At 39.7% G+C, this 22,148-nt stretch overlaps 1 protein-coding gene across 2 annotated transcripts in view; it reads right to left on the reverse strand.

Annotated features, from left to right (window-relative positions):
• The window catches only part of FBN2 (fibrillin 2), a 233,974-nt gene that overhangs the window by 58,186 nt on the left and 153,640 nt on the right, over positions 1-22,148 (reverse strand). For both annotated transcript variants that reach the window (XM_079916031.1, XM_079916032.1), the window contains exons 21-32: positions 16,927-17,064; positions 16,284-16,334; positions 15,339-15,464; positions 12,493-12,720; positions 11,541-11,666; positions 7,033-7,161; positions 6,132-6,257; positions 3,718-3,843; positions 3,156-3,278; positions 2,874-2,999; positions 2,424-2,549; positions 1,209-1,331 (exon numbers count right to left, since the gene is read on the reverse strand). In XM_079916031.1, the coding sequence (XP_079772157.1) occupies positions 1,209-1,331; positions 2,424-2,549; positions 2,874-2,999; positions 3,156-3,278; positions 3,718-3,843; positions 6,132-6,257; positions 7,033-7,161; positions 11,541-11,666; positions 12,493-12,720; positions 15,339-15,464; positions 16,284-16,334; positions 16,927-17,064 (1,548 nt within the window). The remainder of the gene's footprint in view (positions 1-1,208; positions 1,332-2,423; positions 2,550-2,873; positions 3,000-3,155; positions 3,279-3,717; positions 3,844-6,131; positions 6,258-7,032; positions 7,162-11,540; positions 11,667-12,492; positions 12,721-15,338; positions 15,465-16,283; positions 16,335-16,926; positions 17,065-22,148) is intronic.

A 22,148-nucleotide genomic window follows, 5' to 3' on the forward strand; every position in this document is an offset into this window, starting at 1 on the left:
ATGGAGATGGAAAGGAGTGGAGGGATTTGGATGCCATTTTGGAGTAGAGGTGCCTGGACATGGTTAAATCTTTTGTATTAGCGGCAGGCTATTTTTCGATAGCTGGCCAGAGTGATAGATGGACAAGAAGCACAAAAAAAGAGAGGCTAGAGGAGGGAAAAACAGTAAACAAATGGGACTAGAAAACTGGGAATGGGGATATAGCTGAAAAGTTGTGAGATTAATGATAGAGAAATGGCTGGACTCAAGTGGGTAGCTAGTGGACTTAGTGACACCGTGAGAGAACCTTCCTTAGCAAAGTTATTTAAAAACTATGTTAACTCAAATTCTGGAGTCAGCTCATAAACATTTGACAAGTATAAAACAATTGAGTAGGTAAGAAAGTACATTCAAATTAACTAATATTATTAATAAGAGATCTTAAAATTATCCTTTAATTCTTGCTGCAGGCTTATCAGGTTTTAATGAGTAATCATGGGGAGGTCGGTTTTGCTTGCTTTAATTTGTATTTTAGATAGACCTGGATAATTTTTACGAGTTGCAACATGCCTTATTGTTGAGGCACATAAAACACTGAACGTACCAAGCAGCACTATGAATGACATCAAGGGTAAAATCCAGTTCCTTGCCTCACAGCTATAAAGGACTTATTAGACTTTGGTCAAGAACTATAAAACTTGGAGAATGGCAACTGCCTTCACATTCTCCTTCTAATCTGGCTTCTTGGAATCCAAGACATTTAGATTTCTCTGGAAGAAGAATTCTATTTTCTATTAAGAAGCTGGTATTGACCACTTACTATAGACCTAGGTTATCTGAAAAAAATCGTTTCATTCCCTTCATTTATTTCACTGGGTTTTAAATCTCACTGTTACTCTATGAAAAAACTGGAAAAATATATTAGTCATGTTTCATCCTACAGCTGTTTGGATTTCTGGCTGCACATCAAATAATTTTTACTGAACAACACCACATTAAAAAGCAGATGCCAAGGCATACTGTTGTAATTTGATCATTTATACCAAAGTTAAAGGAAACTCTTAGGCAAGAATTATCTTGCAACGAAAGACAGCCTTTAATTTTCAAGAGAATAAATGAAACTAAGAGGCATGTTCCTATTTAAGTATGTAGGTTAACAACTGTGCAAAGAAGAGCCTCTAGGGATTCTCTGTCTTAGCGAAGGTTATTTACATTTGCAAAATACTCACCAATACATTTGATGCCATTTCCAACCCAGCCTTCTCTGCAGCTACATTTGAAGCTTCCTGGGACGTTTAGACATGAGGCATGCATGTCACAGTTGTGGGCACCAATTTCACACTCATCCACATCTGAGAAACCGTAGTTAATATGAAGATAAGATACAACCTAGTTAATTCTACTTCCAAGAGATTTCTGTATAGGCAAAATTTTAAAGTAAACACAGAGAAAACATTAACGTCACTTTTATTTTTAATATGTTTAGACTCCAACAGGATTTGGAAGTTCATGATCCAAATCAAACAAGGCCTTCCCTGAAAGAAACTGCCAGCCAGAATATATAAAAATAATCACTGGAAATGTTTTCTGGAAAATGACCAGATGCTTTTATCAGTATTATGTATATAGTGTCTGTGTATGTGGTACACATACATATGAACATGCAGAGTTCTTCTTTCATTACTTGCTCTTTCCTGGAGGTGTCAGCTTAAGGCCTAGGCTGCAGTCTAAGTCACCCACCACCTGGCCTGAGCAAAATACCACACTAAAGCCTTGAGCAATGATGGACATTTGGCCCAAAGCACTGACCCTGGGAGTTCAACCCCCATCCGCCCTTCAAAAGGCTAAAACTATTTAGTAGAGAACAGGAATAAGAGATAAAATGAATGGGGTGAACAAAGAAAAAAAGCGAAGAGAGGAAATTTGGGCAGGGAGAAGAGAAGGCAACAGCAAATGGAAAGAGAGGAGGGAAGAGCAGAGAAAAAGATGGGGAAAGAAAGGAAGGAAAAGAGTCTAAATATAAGTTTTAGATTAATTTTTGTTAGTTTAAAAGACCTGTAAAACTCAGCAAACACCTGGGATTCCTCCAGGTCCTTTGGTGCTTCTTCCTTACGTATATCTCCTGTTTGGGCAGGAGAAAGTGAACGCTGCCCCAAGAGCTACCAGGAGCACATCAGAACCATGGGGGCCAGATTCCACACCCATTCTCCCACTCCGTGACCAAGCACGCAGCCAGGTCTGCGGCTTGGTAGCGGAGACCGTGCTCATCTACCACAGAGAAGAGACAAACGCATCACACATGCTCTGGGCCAGTTACTCATCACATAACTGTCACAACCTGGTGTGGGTGAAAGTACAAGAAATTCCAGGGAACAAATGATGCTGAAGGTTAACCTCTGAAATATAAGAAGCTGAAACACAGGGGATACAAGCTTGAGACCTACCTGTGCATCCCGTGGTCCCCTTCTTTACTGAATATCCCAGCTGACAGTGGCAAATGAAGGATCCCTTGGTGTTCTCACATTCCCCAAACATGCAGATGTTTGAATTTAAGTCACATTCATTCACGTCTAGGAAATTGATTTTCCACACCTTGGTTAATACTTGTTTATTCTAGTAATTCAAAAGCTATCTTTTAAACTGAATAGCATACTAATGAGATACACAAATAACGTTTAAAATATAATGTATTTGCAGGACACAGTATTACAGATAAATATATTGTCTTTAAGGATTTTTTTTTCAAATAATTCTTCCTTTTTGGCTTTCACATCTTCTAATACAATGGTTTGAATTTTAAAAATAACCAAAAAAGCCTTTTCTTCTTAGGTGCGCGCGTGTGTGTGTGTGTGCACACTGTACATAAATATTTATCCTGTTCTTATGGTACCCACCAATGCATGTTTTCATGTCCATTGAAGCCATGAAGCCATCATAACACAGACAGCGATACTCTCCAGGAATGTTGGTACACTGCCCACCATCACAGATATCAGGATTATTTTCACATTCATCAATATCTGATGATACAAAATCAAAATCAAATGAAAAACAAGGATGACTTTTATTAAGCTCATGCATTTTTTTCCATCCAGTTCCACACAAAATATGTGGAGCCAGATTTGTAAGATAAGATTAACCAGATGTACAAAGTCTGTGTATTTTCCTTCCTGTACCTGCACATGACCTCCCATCTGGCATCAGGGCATAACCTTCACTGCAGCTACATTCATAGCTTCCTTCTGCATTAGTGCACTGGGTGTCACAGCCTCCGTTCATTATCATACATTCGTCAATATCTGTAAAAACATTGCCACCACGTTACTTGTCAGAGATACTGCCTTAAAAAAAAAAAAGAGAGTTTTTCTACTTCTTCTTAAACAGACAATGCTCCAGTGACTTTGGATTTTTCATGTTGATTGATCATTGTAACATTAGCCTTTCTTAGTTCCTCTCACTTCCTTTTAGACAGCATTTCATTTGACATTCAGCTCCTGTAACCTAAGATTAAAGAACTCAAATATACCATATAGGATGAAATATATAGAGAAATATAGGATGTTTCTTATTATAAAACCAAAGGTTCCTCTGCAAAACCACCAATGGCATCTGCCCCCATTCTTAGATTTGTTTTTAGGACAAAGGACTCCCATCGGCGTCACTATATATTCCGTGCCAGAAGCATTCCTCGACTGACTTGAGAAATACAACTTCCAGACCTGCCTGGTCTACTCTTACCTGTACAGCCCTGCCGGTCTGGCGTGGCCTGGTACCCAGCATTGCAGGAGCACTGATAAGTTCCAATCATGTTTACACATTTTCCATTTCTACAGAGATTGTCACTCAGGGAGCATTCATTAATATCTATAAAAAGATACACAGAGTTAATGTTTTATGAAATCACAACACCACTTAAAGTATCAAGAACATGCAGCATCAGAGCAATGGTCTCCAAAGGGCTTTATTTACTTCAGGGGGAAGTAAGATGGTCTCTTGCAGCAATTCAAAGAAAACGCCAGAATCTATATTTCTCTTAGTTCTATCTGCAACAGTGCTCTCCAGTGGAACTTTTCACATTGATGGAACTGTTACATATCTGTGCTGTCCAATATGTAGCTGTTACTGAGTGCTTGAAACATGGATACTGTGACTAAGGAACTGAATTTTTAACGTTATTTAATTTTGATAAAATTTAAATAGCCACGTGTGGCTAGTGAGTACCACATTAGACCACATCCACCTAGCACATGCCAGAAATAAAGCTTGTTAATACTTAATCTATGAATTTACACTGGCACCCTCAGCTGGTCTTAACTGGATGGTTACGTGTTGTCTAAATAACATGAAGGTTCCTGAAGGAAGACAGCTGGTTCCAAAAACAGAGGGGCTGAAAATAGGGCCCTCAGTTTTTAACTTTTCATGGCATTGTGTTTACAGGGCCTGGATAGGTGGATTACAGATTATATTGCCTGTTTTTAAGTAAATTAACCCTTATAAGATGGGCAGATGCCTTAAAGAAAACGCCTGCAAAGATCTGTGGAAGAAACTAGTACTAATAATGCAAAAAGAGAAGAGCAAGAAAATGGTAGAGTGACACTTCCTCACACAAGTTACCCGTCAAACACAATCTAAGGTAAAAATCAGATATAACAAGAAATTCACCCCAAATTCTCAAAATTACTAAGAAGACAATGTGGCAGATTTATGTTTATAATCATGAAATATTTATTTCATTGAACATGCAAAAATACATATTTTATAATGGACATTATATCATTGAGGGGAACTTTTTTTTTCAGCTATAAAACCCATGAAGGGCTTCCCTGGTGGCACAGTGGTTGAGAGTCCTCCTGTCGATGCAGGGGACACGGGTTCGTGCCCCGGTCCGGGAAGATCCCACATGCCACGGAGCGGCTGGGCCCGTGAGCCATGGCCGCTGAGCCTGCGCGTCCGGAGCCTGTGCTCCGCAACGGGAGAGGCCACAGAAGTGAGAGGCCCGCATACCGCAAAAAAAAAAAAAAAAAAAAAAAAAAAAAACCATGAAAGTTAATTAGCAAAATAAACTGAATTTAGAAACAGATTCTGGATCACTGGTATCACAACCATGAATAAATATTCTGTAATTATCTGTGTGAAAAAGCTTTTTGAACTATTAAAGTGGAATTAAAAATATTTAAAACTTTCACCTTTTAAAATGTCTGTTCGAAAAAAGAAGCAGACTCACAGATACAAAGAACAAACTAGTGGTTACCAGTGGGGAGAGGAAACGGTGGAGGGGCAAGATAGGGGTAGGGGTTAAAAAAAAAAAAAGGGTTATTATGGGATTATACAAAAACACGAATGCAAAACTTCTGAGAATTGTAAAGCACGATAGAATTTAAAGAATCTTTCATTGAATAAAAAAATTTAAAAAATAAATAAAATGGTCTATGATTTAAGATTCACCTAATCATTAGCATAGCGATATAAATATGGGTTATAAATAAATACATGAGTAGTCGGGAGGTGTGCTCAAGCTATGTTTTTATTTGGGGGTGTGGGATCTGTCTATTTTAAACTGTTTTATTTGCTTACACTTTCAAGAAAGACTTACTGTGAGGAAAACATTTCCTGGCTAAATCAAAGCTTTAAAGCCTATGGAACGCTTCTTCAAGACCAGCCGTGGTCGCACCTACATCCTCCGCCCCCCATCCCCGAGCTCAGGGCCGGTAAAGAGGCTTCAGTGCTTCTGTGAGGAGGGGGTTGGAGCGTGAGCTCACACACAGGTGAGCAGACCCTGTGATGACTGACATGGGGCACCGAGTGGATCCTTGTGCACAGGTGTGCACACAGGCAAACTATCAGGGAGCAGCCCTTCCAAGGGGAGCAGCTGTCCCATCCCAGCCGACCCGGAGGAGGGAACTACAAGGCCTGACACAGGGTCCCTCCCACAGGGTCCTTTCCAGTGCACTTGTAACGAAAACGAGGGGAACTGGGGTAAGCATCTTCTAAAGACACAGCCTGAATCCAAATGTACAGACTCTGAATTCCCAAATGTTAATCTGTTAGATTTCACAGGCCCAAACCAACCAGTTCATGAGAACGACCTCTGAGCTTTATGATATTTACCAGTTGAACTGGGAGGGTTTTATGTGCTGAGGAGACAAACTCACCCACACAGTCCTCACGTGACGGTGACAGCTCATGTCCCAGTGGGCAGTCACACTGAAAGCTGCCCTCAGTGTTCACACAGGTGCCACCCCTACAAAGGAGAGGGTTACGTTCACATTCGTCAATGTCTGAAAGGTAAAAACGTGAGAGCCATTAAAGAACTCTGAGGAAAAAACGTTCACGCACACAGCATGGGAGAAAGATTCATTATCTGAGGTCATTGTGACTCAAACATGAGACATGGGTTAGTAAGAGATGGGATAACGCTCTCCTCACTTTATGATCAGTAGATAAAAGGTTAAAGTTCTACTCTGAAAAGATAGTGAGCTATCAAGGCTTTTACTTGTATGAAATGAGCAGGCTCATGAGAGGTAAAAATAAACAATATTCGCTTTATATCACTCTAAACTCCAGACACCATATGTCTCTATCTCTAATCAAAGTGAAAGAAAACTCTTAGACTGATCACTTTCTGTATCCCATGAGCTGAGTCCTATAAGTTGCTAAAAATCAAACGATGGGCTAAAAGGTGGGCAATGCCAAGAGTGTTTGTAATAACACCCAAGTAAGGAAAAGGACATGGGATTCGCATGACAATATAAATTTGGGGGTCACCACCCACTACCATACATTTTCAGTGACTCCCTCCTCAGCAGTTAGTCTGTGGTGACTTCAGATTCTATAAATAAGCAGAATCCAGTCTCAATATCTCACTGCCATTAAGGCACCGAGGGCCTGGGGCTCCCCAAGAGCTATCGAGGAGCGGATATCCTGTCTGACACTTAGATCTGTTCTCTCTCTCACCACAGCTCCTTGCCAAGCATGCTGTTCACAGCTCTGAGACAGGCCAAGGTCGCACTAAGGAGTCTGTGCTACACCGGTTTGCAGACCCGAGCAGCTTACCCATGCAGTTCTTCATCATCATGAACCCGCTCTCGTAGCCTTCGAAGCACTCACACTCAAAGCTGCCCGGCGTGTTGACACAGATCCCACTCCCACAGAGGTCAGGAGAAATCCTGCACTCGTCAATGTCTAGTTCACAGGGTTTAAAAGAAATTCAGAAAACCAGAGTGAGATGAGAAGGTGTTAACAAACAGAGAGGTTTGGCCTTCCGAGCAAAAGTGCTGGAGGAAGCAGGGGCGAGGCGTAGAAGGATGTGTTTTCAGGAGGTCACCTCGAGGGGGACAGGGCTGCAGGCATATTCCTTTCCCCAACTGCCAAAACTGTCACAGCCAATGGGCAAGGGGGCCCTTTTTGTCCTTAAGAATTCTGGAATTGTGGATTTCTCTTTGTGGCTTAGAAATGATAACAGAAGGATGAACCAAGCAACTGGGATATGAGCCGACCAAGGCAGGTGGCAAACGAGGAAGCAGTGGCCATATGGATGGAGTCCCATGCAAAACGCAAAGCCCACGCTGGTTCTGCTGCATTAGCCCACGTCCGCCCCTGGTGCGGGCGTGAGAGGGCTGCTGCCTCTGAGCAGGGGTGGCTAGCCGGCCACAGAGACAGCCTCAGAGGCAGATGTGACCACTGAACCCTGAGCCGGAGAACGCGCCTATATGGCAGGGCCGTGGAATATGCCCCAACTGTGTTTCTGCGTCATATTCAGACGGAAGAGCCTACTGATTTAATTTTAAAATTAAAAACAAACGATAATGATGGGCTTTTGCGTTTGTCAATTTTTACATACTACAGTAAATAAGAATCTTTAATAGCAGCACTTAGACTCTCAAAAATAAGATTCTCTGAGAAATCTCCCATTCCTGAAATCAAGATTTTCAATAGAGCAGTATGTCTGTAAAATAAGATTAAGAAAACATGACTTGCTTAAATATTTTTGTCAGAGTGGGAAAAATGTTTTTGCCAGCATCTGTTTATTCTCGTGAATTTAAATTTTTAAGTTTTTCTATCACAGGATTTATAAATGGCTAATTTGCACACATTCTCTTGCGGGGGGTAGGGAGGGTAGTCTCAGCCCCTGCTTTCTCCCAGCTTTTGTTTTCTTTCTATTGATTTTTCCCAATTGCAGGACATACTGAAAAAATGCAGGTACTTTCTTTTAAACAAAAGTCTTAACAAAATTGATTGATTCAATTAAGCAGGTAATAATATGCACACTAATTCTCTTAATTTTTATCTATCAGTATCTAGGAACTGGTGATGAGAGCCATATGAAGAACACAGAATAAGTTCAATGGCAGAGGAGGGACAGATTTTGGCTGATGTGATGTGGTGGGAGCTGCATAGTGTAGATTATGAACTCTGGAACCAGATGACTGGGCACAAATCCCACTTCTGTCATCTTCTGGGTGTAGGGGCTTGGGAAAGTCACTTAATTTCTCTGTGCCTTAGTTTCTTTATCTGTAAAATGGGGCATGTAGTAGCACCTGCCTCATAGGAGTTTCTGAAGTGCTGAGAACAGTTCTTGTCTCATAAAGAGGGCAGTATATATGAAAGCTATTCGCTGTTAAGAATTAGCATTTTGGAGGAAGTGGCTTGAACTGATCCTGGAAGATGGCATAGAAATTCTAACTTTAAAGATGTAGAATAAATAGAAGGGCAAGAGATAAAATGCACAGATGAAGAAAACTAATGCATTTCAGAGAACATCAAGTCATAGAGAGGCTGATAATGGGTGCAAGTACAGGTAAGATAGGTACGGTTACTGAGGGCGCCAGCGTGGGGAGCAGAAGATGGGCCTTACATGCTGTGAAGAAGGGCAGCCAACCGTGTCCCACTGTCCTTTCACATTGCATCCCACAACACCGCAGTGCTGTCAACAAACTTCTCTTATACAGTATAAACGAGTTGAGTTTCAGAGCCATTAAGTGACTTGGCTAATTTCACACCAAAAACAGGGCAGTCAGAACTGGAAAAGCTTCTTTATCTACGTCTAGGATCATCTAAGTCAATAGAAGTTGTTTTGCGGGAAGTTATACAATCCAAGCCCTGCTTTAGGATGAAAAACCTGGTGGTTGTGAAAATGAAGGATCTAATTGGAAACTTACTGGGGTGGGAGACGCTGGAGGAATCTGCAGTGTAGTAGAGACTGCGATGTGCTGCCCAGGTCCCCCTTCAAGAAGGAAGGACTCACGCGTCCTTGCCCTCAGCTGTCGGGACTGCGGCTGGCAGAAAGTCCTGAGGTGAGAACTGTCTTCAGGAAGCACCTCAGCTAAGCGGACCTTCCTCACAGTCACACCCCTTCTTGGGGCAGATGTATGCAAAGATTCATCATGCAGGTACATAAACACCTAGCCCCTCCGCCCTAATCAAGACAACTGTGATGTGCTTCCCAGATGCAGAGCTCCCGGGGCAGGTGGGCTGAGGACCACATTGGGACTGCATCACAGCCCACTTCTGCTTCCTTTCCCCCCCTCCCAAGACCAATCCTTAATAACCTTCGTGCCTGCTAATCTCTGCTCCATCTGTTTCCTGAGGAGCTGAACCTACAGCAGCAATAGTGTAGAAGAAATAGTACAAGTACTTGAAACAACCATTTTGATGGAAGAATATACATAACTTTTTCACTTTTCTATTGGGAGAGGGAGGTGTCAAAATTAAGTCTGAGGCTTCAATCCTGAGTGAAATGATACTATTAATATATCCAAGGAAGTCCCTAGGCAGAGGAAGGGGGGTGGGACAAAGGGAGACGAAAACAAAGAGTAACTGTCCAGATGGAAGTTAGAAATGCAGGAGTGGAACTCAGGAGGACTAGAGAGCTAGAGATGGCACCTAGGAGTCAGCTCAACAGAGGCTATCCAAAAAGGCGTGATGGTAGATGCAATTCTGAGAGGCAGAATGTTGAGAAAGCAGAGGATTTTGGAAAATGCCCAAGGGATGGAAAATGCCAAAGACAAGAAGAATCTGGGAAGATTAGAGATGGAACATCATAGTCATGATAGGACAACTCAGACGGGAAATACCATGGAAGCTAAGAGAGAAGAAAATCAAGGAGGGGGTTGGCCAGAGGTCAAGGAGAATATGCACTGAGAGAAAGATTTTTTTGAACTTGGCAAAGGTGTTTTTTAAGAGTATATATATATGTGCCTGAAGGAGGGAGGTCAGCATTCAGGGGCTACAAAGCAAATGGTTACTTAAAAGAGAGGAATGAGAGGTGAAAGTAGGAAAAGAGCATGGTAGCTTGAGGGAAAAGGAGGGCTGAGGAGACCCTCTGCACTTGTTTACAGGTCTAGGGAAAGAAACCAGTAAAGAGGGGGAGATGCCAGAGAGAGAGGAGTGAACTCCGCTAAGAAGGGCCTGGAGAAGAAAGAGGGAAGGAGAGTGAAAGCAGAGAGTTTCGCTGGAAAATTGCAGAAGAACATCACATTTCCTTCTCTGGAAATGGAGGAGAGAGTAGGGCTGGAAAAGGACATTTTATACCAGAGAAGAGGGTGTGTGAGAAGGGTCCTGGCAATCAGGTTTGACTTCAATAAAGAAGAAAAGGAATGAATAGCGATACGAGAGGGTGTGTAAGCCAGAAGAGGTTTAGAAGTGCCGCTAAGAGAAATTTATTAAGGGACGTAAAGAGGTGAATACAAGTATCGCTCAGCAGCAGCAAAGGCCTGGTTGGGGGCAAATGCAGGGACCTCGGTCACCTTTTCTCAGGCTCTCCCCACCAAGTTCAGCAGCCCCGAGTGGAGAAAACAGTGGTGAGGGGGTTAGGAGTCGGGGATCGGCATGGAAGGCACGGCAGAAAGACAAGACGGCAGAACTCCACAAGACCAGATGGATAGTTGTGAAATGCTCAGGGGATAGTCTAGGCTGGGGAGGGCCAGGAGTGAATCACTAGGATCCTATGGAGTACGAAGCTAGGAAGAAGTCAAGAGAGACACTTCAATGGAGATCAGGAACGCGTAGTGGGGGCAGGAGAAAAGGGAAAATTCCAAAGAGAATATGTAAAACGAGAGTTCTGAAAACAAGACCTTGGAGACATACTTCAAGTGTTTGGAATAATTTGTTACATTACCTAATAGAAAAACTTGGAATTTTGTGTATTTTCTTAGAGAGAAGGATAAGGGTATGGATATGGACTGTGACTGAAGCATAATATTAAGAAAACTGCCCACAGACGAGGAAAATAAGTTACAACTTCTCTATTACAAACCTTAAAATTTGTAACAGAATGTCAAGTTTATACAAGTGTTGATTTAATGGCTATATTCTTTAGTACTCATATATTCTGAAAATCCTATTGTTATACTGTTCTTGTAGGTAGCACAGATATTATTTTCATGCTCTTTTGCAGCTCTCTCACAAGTTTGCTGGAGAAGTGGTTTAGGCATCAGGAAAAGGAAATAAAAAGAACAATGTACATGTTCCTAGTGAGAAGATGGGCTTTTAAAGGCAGTACTTCCCAATAGCAAAAGAAAGAGAGCCAAGGTTTACCCAGTACAACAGAAGAATAGTCTCACCTGTGCAGTTTCTTTCCTCCAAGTCTAAAGCAAAGCCACTATTGCAACGGCACTTGAAACTTCCAATTGTATTCCTGCACTTTCCATACGTGCACATCCCAGGGAATGCTTTGCATTCATTGATATCTACAGGCAGAACAGAGCTGGAATGTAGAGCCAGTTGATATAAAAGAGTAGGTCCAGCTTATCCTTAAGCTGGGATGAAGTGAGAGCATGGCATGGACATATATACACTACCAAATGTAAAACAGATAGCTAGTGGGAAGCAGCTGCATAGCACAGGGAGACCAGCTCGGTGCTTTGTGACCACCTAGAGGGGTGGGATAGGGAGGGTGGGAGGGAGGCTCAAGAGGGAGGGGATATGGGGATATATGTATACGTATAGCTGATTCACTTTGTTATACAGCAGAAACTAACACACCATTGTCAAGCAATTATACTCCAATAAAGATGTTAAAAAATAAAAGGGTAGGTCCATCATTTTAAGTTAAAAATCTAACATGATGGAAAAGAATGTACTCAAGTAAAAATGGGGGATATCAAATTTTTCAATGATTACATTGATGCCACACAGGAAGTGTCAACTGTGAAAAAGATTCTGTATTTTTACTGAACAGTTCTGATCCTTTTATTTCTATTTGTTTTGTAAAGTTTAGGGGAGATAGAGAACTTTTTGCAACATCAGGGCTGCATTTCATCAGGCTGTGCTGAGGAAAGCAGCAGTACAGTAGAAGGCTGTAAGAAAAGTGAGATTAGCTGTCTTTTTTAGTATCTTCACTTCAACACCAACTTGTACAGGTGATTTATACTCCTGGGCCATAAGGCTGGTTGCATGTTTTGTTTAACAAAGAAAATAAAGTGGGAAATCAAATGTTTAAGGCAAAATCAATCTTCAGAGAATGCGGAAGGTGAGCTTTAGTGCAGAGAGACCAAATGCGCTGCTGACGGTTACCTTTGTAAAATGGCCTCCCAGTAAGGACGTCCCCTCTGTTAGCAAAGCCAGGCCCCCGGGGGCACAGGGTCTCGTACTCCGTGGTGCCAGGTTTGGGGCACTCCTCACACTCAGTGCCCCAAGCCGCCCCGACTGCACAGCAGCAGGCATCCATGCGGAACTTCCCAGGAACAGGACGGACGCATTCATCCTCATCCCACTTCAAGTAACACTGCTCCATGCGGATATCTACAGGGAGAGGGAACCACAGTTTGAGATTAAGCTGTAAGATGCACTGAACATTCACATACCAAATACCTGCTTAGGCCCTGGGATAAGGCCAGGCCCTGGAGACACACTAATGAGCAGGAGACAGAGTCCCTGACCTCCTGAAATGGATACCATAATGACAGTCATTTAAAGAGAGAACAGGTGGGTTCTCCTTCAGTGTTACCTAATTCTCACCTGACACCTTCAGGAAGAAAAGGTTCCCTTGGGATAAGATTCCTTCTTATCATCAGCTATGATCCTTTTTTTGTATCACTGACATCAGAAAGAACAAATAACTTTAGCATATTTTAGGGCCACTGAAATATGAGCAATTCTGTGATTAGTGGGGGGAAAAAAGCATTTGAATTACATATGTTAAAAGTTATAAGAGCCTGGTAGAGTAATCCTGTGCCTTTACTACTGAGTTTCATATCAATATTTACATCAGGAATCAAAACACTGTCAACATATGGCCTGTGAATGTTTTGATTTTAATACTAATTTTGGAAACCTTTGGATAGTACATGTGCTTTACAGTTTGTTGCAGTCTTCACTACTCCTTATTACCACCTCACTCATTTATGTTAACTTCTTGGCCCCTGCAAGCATCTGAGTTTGATTTAGATCAACTTCTATCAGAGCAGTTTATCTCTTTTGTTCTCAGAATATTTTCCATTTTCATATGCCAATCTCTTGAAACCTTCTCACATTCACAGCCATGGTAAGTTATTGTAGCAAAATCTAAGTAGTGACAAAAAGCATTTAACAATAAAGATGTTAAAAAAAGAAGCATTTAACAGAAGTACAAGGATGAAGAATCCGATATATCCTCTTAGAATATTACAAAGGCATGATTTTGAGTGATATTACTGAGAATTTATTTTGCTGAGTGATAATTTAAAATCAATGATATAAATTCATATATAGCATCATTTAGTTACTGAAGGCAATTTGATTTCATTAGTTATTGGACCATACTGATACTATTACTTTGTCATCTTCAAAAGATACTTTACATTTTTCTAAACTTTGGAGATAATTTAAGAATAAAACTCCAAAAAGAAGTTTTCTTTATAATTGGACTTTGGATATTATAATTTCTAAACAATTCCATATGATTTTTTTTCCAAATGATTTTACAGTCATACTTTGTATCCAAATTTAAATATGCTGTCAAAACTTAGTTTAAAATAAAATTTGTGTTAATTATAATAACTAAACTGTATGCTGTTGCAAACTTTTTTCCTACTACTAATTTTAAAAATCCCTGTTTTTAAAATACTTTAAAGATCTTTGAATAGAATAGTTTAAAAATATTTATTATAGAGTTTTGGAATAATTTTTAATATATAATTTTTTGAATACTTAGTTAATATATAATTTTAGAATACCTATTTAAATACCTTGAAGATCTTGGAATATAATACTACCATTGCTCACACTTTGTCTACAAGCTTAAATTTCAAATACAAGCCTATGTAAAGTTATTTTACAAACTAAAAACTTCCTGTTTCATAAGATATTGGGAAAAAATCCCTTAAGTAAATAAAAAATTGTTCGGAGACAACACAGAATCAATAGAAGTTTCTCTTTCAATCATGAAACTTAAGTTTAGTCAAGAATAACGCTGATAAAAAATAAAGTCAGCTAGGCATTTCTATAATACAATGCTGACAGAAAGAGCTTCCTTATTTAAAATCTTTAGAAAATAAAGCATTAAGAAAATTTAAATTCTGAAGATGGTAAAGGAAGAGGTAGGATCAGTCAATGTTTTCACACAGAAGCCACATCCAAACTTTGCCATGACTTTCCCCCCTGTCTTGTCAAGGAGCATAGCTGCAATGGGCTGGTAAATGTTAAACTTCAAACGCGAGTCTCCCATTTTTTTCTATGTTCAAAATATACATAGTTCTCTTCTTCCACTGACTCAGTGTGAAAGACTAAACAGTCTAAAATATCTGATTAAAGAACTTATAATTTGTGTGTGTGTGTGAAAGTTGGGACTCAAAAATATATTTGTACGGCCCACGCTCATAGAAGCATTATTCACAACAGCTGAAACCCAAGCATCCATCGACAGATGAGTAGACAAATAAAATGTGGTACATATATACAATGGAACACCACTCAGCCTGAGGAAGGAGAGAAATACTGATACATGCTACAACATGGATGAACCTTTAAGACACCACACTAAATGAAACAAGCCAGTCACAGGAGGACAAATATCATATGATTCCTTTCCTATGAGGCACTTAGAGTAGTCAAATTCATAGAGACAGAAAGTAGAAGCATGGATGCCAGGGGCTGGGAGAGGGATAAGGGGTGTTAGTGTTTAATAGGTACAGAGTTTCAGTCGGGGAAGATGAATTTTTGAGATAAATTTGAGAGTATACTAACTTTCTGTATTATACAGAAACCATTTCATTTAAATTCATTCACTTGAAAAATATCCTCTGGTGAGTTTCCCCCAAATATCTCACTTAAAGCAAGTTTTCCAGCTATAGACCAAATAGTTTTGGTCAGGCCACTCTCCAAAAAAATAAGAAAATTCATGCTTGGTTTCATGCATAAAACACAAGACAGCATGGACTTACCCAAACACACACGGCCAGTTCCATCCAACGTAAGGCCTTCAGGGCACTCACAATGAAAAGATCCTTTGCTGTTAACACAGCGTCCATTTGGGCAAACACCAGGAAACACCTCACACTCATTAACGTCTGCAGGGAAATGAAGCAAGCAGAGAGAAAAAGATGTTACAAGTAGAAAAAGCAGGTGTAGTCTTACTTCCTGTATAGCATATTCATTCTGCAATACAATGTGGATTATTACTTGAGTTAAGCAGAAATATTCCACAACGAAGCCACCGGGTTTCCTGGGTACCAGCTGTGAAAACTACCACAGTCTTGCCCGTCCATAAAACACATCCCAGACATACACCTTTGCCAGCTGTTCTGTGCCTTAAAGGCTAGTGATGTCCTCACAAAAATTCATCCAACAGCATAAAGAGGAGAAATGGGAAATTCTAAGCTGTTTCCTAAGAATATTATTCTAAAACATTTGTTGACTACATCTAGTATTTTTATTGAAATTCCAAGGTTTTTGAAAGTGATAAATATCTCCAAAGTGTGAGAGTGAATGTTAATTTTTTTTTATTAATTTTAAATTCTTTTTTTTTTTAAACCCCACATTTGTTTATTTATTTATTTTTTTGGCTGTGTTGGGTCTTTGTTTCTGTGCGAGGGCTTTCTCTAGTTGTGGCAAGCGGGGGCCACTCTTCATCGCGGTGTGCGGGCCTCTCACTATCGCGGCCTCTCTTGTTGCAGAGCACAGGCTCCAGACACGCAGGCTCAGCAGTTGTGGCTCACGGGTCTAGTCACTCCGCGGCATGTGCGATCTTCCCAGACCAGGGCTCGAACCCGTGTCCCCTGCATTAGCAGGAAGATTCTCAACCTCTGGGCCACCAGGGAAGCCCCAGTGAATGTTAATTTTAAATACTGCTCTAAAGACTTAACAATGTCATTCAAGAATGCACCCACCTTCACAAGTAACACCTTTAATCCTGGCAAACCCTCTTGGGCAAGCTGTATCTGTGAGAACAAAGGACACATTTTTACTTCATTACAAAAAACACAACTGTCTTAAGCTCAAGAAACAGTATAATGGAATCTAAATTGAACTAAATAAAAACCACAATCTGGGCTTTAGAGGCAAAGGACTCCAGCTGCCCTCTGTTCAATTCAGTGGAGCACATGACATGCTGTGGTAACTCCATTGGTGTTGACCCATATTGAGATTCTCATAATTTTTCCTACAATTTCCTTTTGCTTTCACACTGTCAACCAAATCACAAGTAAACAAAAGATTTAGAGAAAAGAGACATCATGCTCTACCGGGACACATGCAAATAAGAATATTGGAGGATACTGATAGTCACCCAGTAGCTAAATTCTAGTTGATTCCCTTCCTTATCCAAACTATTCAGAAGGTCTGCTTATAGTAAAAGGATAAACCAAATACATATTTCCAGAAATGAATACATTTTACCAGAAAAGACAACATGTTGGGGAGGGTAATGATCTTATGGTCTGCCTCATGGTGGAAATATACAGAGAAAGAGATGCCTATTGAGGAAGAAGCTTTCCGATGCGAAGCCCAGAAGCCCGCTGGCCAGGCTCCTACCTAGTTCACACCGCTCACAGGGGCTCCCCCAGGCAGCCCCGAGGGTGGCGCAGCATTCGGATTTCAGAGTGGCTCCGTTAATGTTCACCTCACAGCGGTTGTCCTGGATGTTGAGCCAACACGTCCCTTTCAGGCTGTCTGAAAAGGAATAGGAAATAGTGGGGAGCTCTCATCTCTGAAGAAAACAGAACTCAGTTCTATACACCAAAGGCATTATTTAATAGTATTAAAAAACAAAACCTTATTTAAAAAACTTTTTTATAGACATTTACACGTACATGCATTTAAATACAGCATATTACATACATGAAAATTAAATATGGTACTGTATATATTTCACACGATATGATAATTAATACAATTATATCTATGGGTATTCCAGGAGCAGCTGCTACTGCCCACGATTTCGTACTGGGATTTGCAAATACAGGGCATTACTGTTATAAGATCATTACTTGTATGAAAAATATTCATAAGACTTATTCTTTATGGCAGATATTTTGATATTTAAGATTTTATCAAATAACATTCTCCAAATAATCTCCTTCTCTCCTAATTCCCCACCAAATAAACCACACACAATTTCCGTTCTGTTGGAGAGAAGCCAGTGTCTCTCCAACCGAAGATAATTATTTGATGAATAATTTGAATAAAAGAAATCTTAAAGATAAAAAAAATAAACATCACTCATAAAACCACCATTAAGACACACCAAGGCTAATATTTGATGTATTTTCTTTCAGGCATCTTTCTATAATACATATGTATAGCCTTATCTCTAGTTCAAAACGTAACACGTTTATGATAAACTACTTGAAGAAATAGCAGAGAAAATATAAAAATCACCTGTAATCTAACCATCCAGAGGCAACTACTCCTAACTTTTTATACTATGTTTCTACATCAGATTTAAGTTCTTCCTTAAATGCCCATTAAAAAGCCAATTTTGAAGCAGAGAAAAGGAATCCATAGTTGACATGGCAAATATTAACTGGGTAAAATAAATCATATGTGAAGTTTTCCTTGCAGTACTGTGGCTCTCAGTTTACTGTGCATAACATTACCAAGCTTCTTGTTAAAATGCAGACTCATAAGTTTCCAGGTGTGTGGCCCAGGAGTCTGCATTTGACAAGCTCCTGAGGTGATCCCTCTTCAGATGATATGTAAAACAATTTAATAAAGCTTAATAGCGTAGTGTGGTCACAGTCTTGGAAAACAATAAAGAAAAAGGCTATTCCTACAGTATTTTTTTTTCATTTTTTAAAATAGACTTTAATTTTTAGAGCAGTCTTAGGTTCACAGCAAAACTGAGCATAAAGTACAGAGTTCCCATATACTCCCTGCCCCCTCACACACACAGCCTTCCCCACTATCAATATCCCACATCAGAGTGGTACATTTTTTACAGTCAATGACTCTATACTGCTATGAATATCGTGTACAGGTTTTTGGGTGGACATAAATTTCAGGTGATTTGAATAAATACGAATGAGTGCAATTGCTGGAGTGTATGGTAAGAGTATGTTTAGTTTTATAAGAAACATCCAAACTGTCTCCAATGTGGCTGTACCATTTTGCATTCCCACCAACAATGAATAAGTTATTGTTGTTCTACATCCTTGTCAGCATTTGGTGTTCTCAGTGTTTTGGATTTTCACCATTCTAGTAGGTGTGCAGTGGTGTCTCATTGTTTTAACTTGCATTTCGCTAATGAAATATTATGTGGGCATTTTTTCATATGCTTATTTGCCATCTGTATATCTTCTTTGGTGAAGTATCTGTTAAGATCTTTAGCTTATTTTCTAATTAGGTTGTTAGTTTTCTTATTGTTGAGTTTTAAGAGCTCTTTATATTTCAGATAACAGTCTTTTTATCGGATATGTCTTTTGCAAATATTTTCTTCCAGTTTGTGGCTTGGCTTCTTATTCTCTTGACCATATCTTTTGCAGAGCAGAAGTTTTTAATTTTAATGAAGCCTGATTTATTAATTACTTCTTTCATGACTCATGCTCTTGGTGTTGTATCCAAGTCATTAGCAAACTTAAGGTCATAATAAATTAATATAAACATAGACATTACACCCTTCACAAAAATTAACTCAAAATGCATCACAGACCTAAATGTAAACTACAGTATTTACTTTAAAACTCATCTAATAATAAGGTCAAATAAAGTTATACTGCTAAAATCAACAATAAAAAAAAATACAGGGCTTCCCTGGTGGTGCAGTGGTTGAGAGTCCGCCTGCCAATGCAGGGGACACGGTGGGTTCATGTCCCGGTCCGGGAAGATCCCACATGCCACAGAGCGGCTGGGCCCGTGAGCCATGGCCGCTGAGCCTGCGTGTCCAGAGCCTGTGCTCCGCAACGGGAGAGGCCACAACAGTGAGAGGCCCGCGTACCACAAAAAAAAAAACAAAAAAACAACCAGAAACACAGAAAGGGAATTGCAGTGAAACTGGCAGGCCCATGAAGGGAGACGTTGTAATCTGATTCCCTATGGAACAAGGTAGTGGGTAAGAGGACATTACCTACAACCCAAGCCCTCTCCGTCAGAGGATAAAACAAAACAAACAATTCTGTCCTTGACTGAATACAAAAAGTTATGGGGCAAGGCTGTGGGGAAGAAATAGGCGGTCCATTTGCTTTTTTCTGTTTTGAGATTCAGTTTGGATAAAAACTGTATGCAAATGAAAAAGATTTGCTCAAATGCATTTGTATCAGGTCTCAAATTACAGGTTTTTTAAAGGCTTAAACCTGTACATTCCATAGCACAGAGGAAACTGAGATGCTTGTGTAAGGCTACTGTGTATTGAAATGGTCTTTTAAGGACTGGGTTAATTACTGATTTATCACCTTGGCTGTAGTCATTTTAAGTAAGATATATTGTAATAATATTTGCTAATATTTATTGAGGTAGCAACAAGCACTGTTAAAAGCTTTCTATGTATTAGTTTATTTACCCATTAAAACAACCCTATAAGGTGTGAACAACTTTCAGATGAGAAAACTGAGGCACAGGGGTCAACTAATTTACCCAAGTAAGGTCACCCAGCTAGGAGAGGGTCAGCATCAAGATTCAAACCTGCGTTGTATGATTTCAGAGGCTTTACTCTGCTTCTGTAGGCTGGTATTGTATCAACACTGAAAAGTCCCCAAATCCATCCATACACACACATATACAATCCATCTCTATCTCCTGACTGTTTTTTCTTTTGTGTGTGTACCTATATACCTACACATACACACACACACACACACACACACACACAGAGTCACAATATAGACGTAGTTATATAGTCAGAGGTTGGTTAAGATCTCTGAAAAAAATAAAGCAGGGAAAGCAGATAAGCTAGAGGCTACAGTAAAAATCAAGAAGAGAAATAATGGTGGCTTGGACTGGGGGTTGTTGATCTTGGTGGTGAGAAGTGGTTGAAATATGGATAAACTTTAAGTACAATCAATAGGATTTACTGATGGATTAAATGTGCAGTTTGAGAGAAAGGCATCAAGGATGACTCCAGGATTTTAGAGGCTGGCAATTACAAGAATGGAGTTACCATTTGAAAAGACAGAAATGATTCTAGGAGACACAGATTTAAGCTGAAAGATAGAAATTTGCTAAGTCTGAAATGTCAACTAGACACCCAAATGGAGACACTGTGCAGATAATTAGAAATACAAGTCTGAAATTAGCAGACAGATTAAGGATGGAGAGAGAAATGTGAGTCAATGTAGAGGCCATCTAAGCATGAGTGTAAGACAGAAGCAAAGAGGTCCAAGGACTGACCTGTGAGACATTTCAAATTGGAAAACAGGAGAATATGAAAGATTTAACAAAGGAAACTGAGAAAACAGGCCAGAAAAGTGAAAGGAAAAGAGGAGGCGGCCATAAATGAAAAAATTCTTGAGAAGGGATGAGTGATGAACGGTGCTAAACGCTGCTAATAGGCTAAGATGAGGAGCATTGCGCCTGTCGTGTCCATGCCCAGAATGCAGATCCAAGCCAAAGATGAAGGAGATTGGACTAGATTATGCAGAGCTATCAGATGTGAGCAGTGTAATGCAGGAAAGATTAACCAAATTTATAGTTCTATTATATTTAATCATTTCAACCAGCATACAGCAGTCTCTTCAAGTAGTTTCTAGAACAGTTCAAGATTGGTTTATACTTAGGAAGTTTGCATAATATCTTCTAAATCCCTAAATATTCTTTGTATCTAACTAATTCATGTACATTCTGACAATTTTAAAGTTTTAATTATATCAGGGAATTTTTATCCATCCAGTTCTAAATTTAGAGATTTGGCCCCTACCAAGAACAGCTTGCAGGCTAATTACTGATTAAAGCCATTTGACAGTCCTATTAAAAAGTACATTCATAATATTTCCTAAGTATATTTTACTATTAACTCCCTTTTTAAAACTAGAATTCTGTTTTTAATAAAAAAAGAAGAAAAAATGATGTCTAAAATTTTAAAATATTAAGTAAATTTCTTTCTGAGCAGCTTTAGGCTGGGATATTCAAATATGATCACAATGAATGAAAACACGTAACACGTTGGCTGAGAAAAATATGGTGGTGTTTAGGTGTCCAACATAATGACTTGGAAATAGAAAGTCTTTGTTCCTTTTCATTAATAACTATAATGGTAAAGGCCAAAATCATAGACATGTTTATGACAAAGCAAAAACTAAGATATCTTTGATGCCCAAGTGGCATACAGAGTTAGTTTTCTGAGACATTAATTGACTAATGCTGAGTTCATTTCCTTCGCATAATAAAACGAGTCTATCTCAGTTGGAAACTGTGGCTTAGCAAAAATATTTCTGCCTTACCAGATCCAACCCACACGTCCCCCCCCAAACCAGGAATTCTGTGAGAAAAAAAAGTAATGCCCTAGGCAGATGGCAGTCTATTTCCTAGTATGGAGAGCTGAGCAAGGCTCAAATTTCACCAGCTGTACCTCACTGGGAGATGAAGAGTTGGCATTTCCAAAGGGAAGGTTTTCATTGAAACTTTGGACTTGGTCAGTTCTCCTCCTGTGACAAACAGGTACTCTAAGCATCCAGCTAAATATTGCTAGCATCAGACATAATACTGAAAATACTATTGTCTTTGGAAAATACTAAATTGAAAATTGATATTGAATAAATAACAAACAAAAACAGCCAATTTATTTGGCACTATGTAAAACTGAAACATCTCCCTAACTACTTGGA

The sequence above is a fragment of the Stenella coeruleoalba genome, assembly GCF_951394435.1.
Source record: "Stenella coeruleoalba genome assembly, chromosome: 3".
Taxonomy (NCBI): Eukaryota; Metazoa; Chordata; class Mammalia; order Artiodactyla; family Delphinidae; genus Stenella; species Stenella coeruleoalba.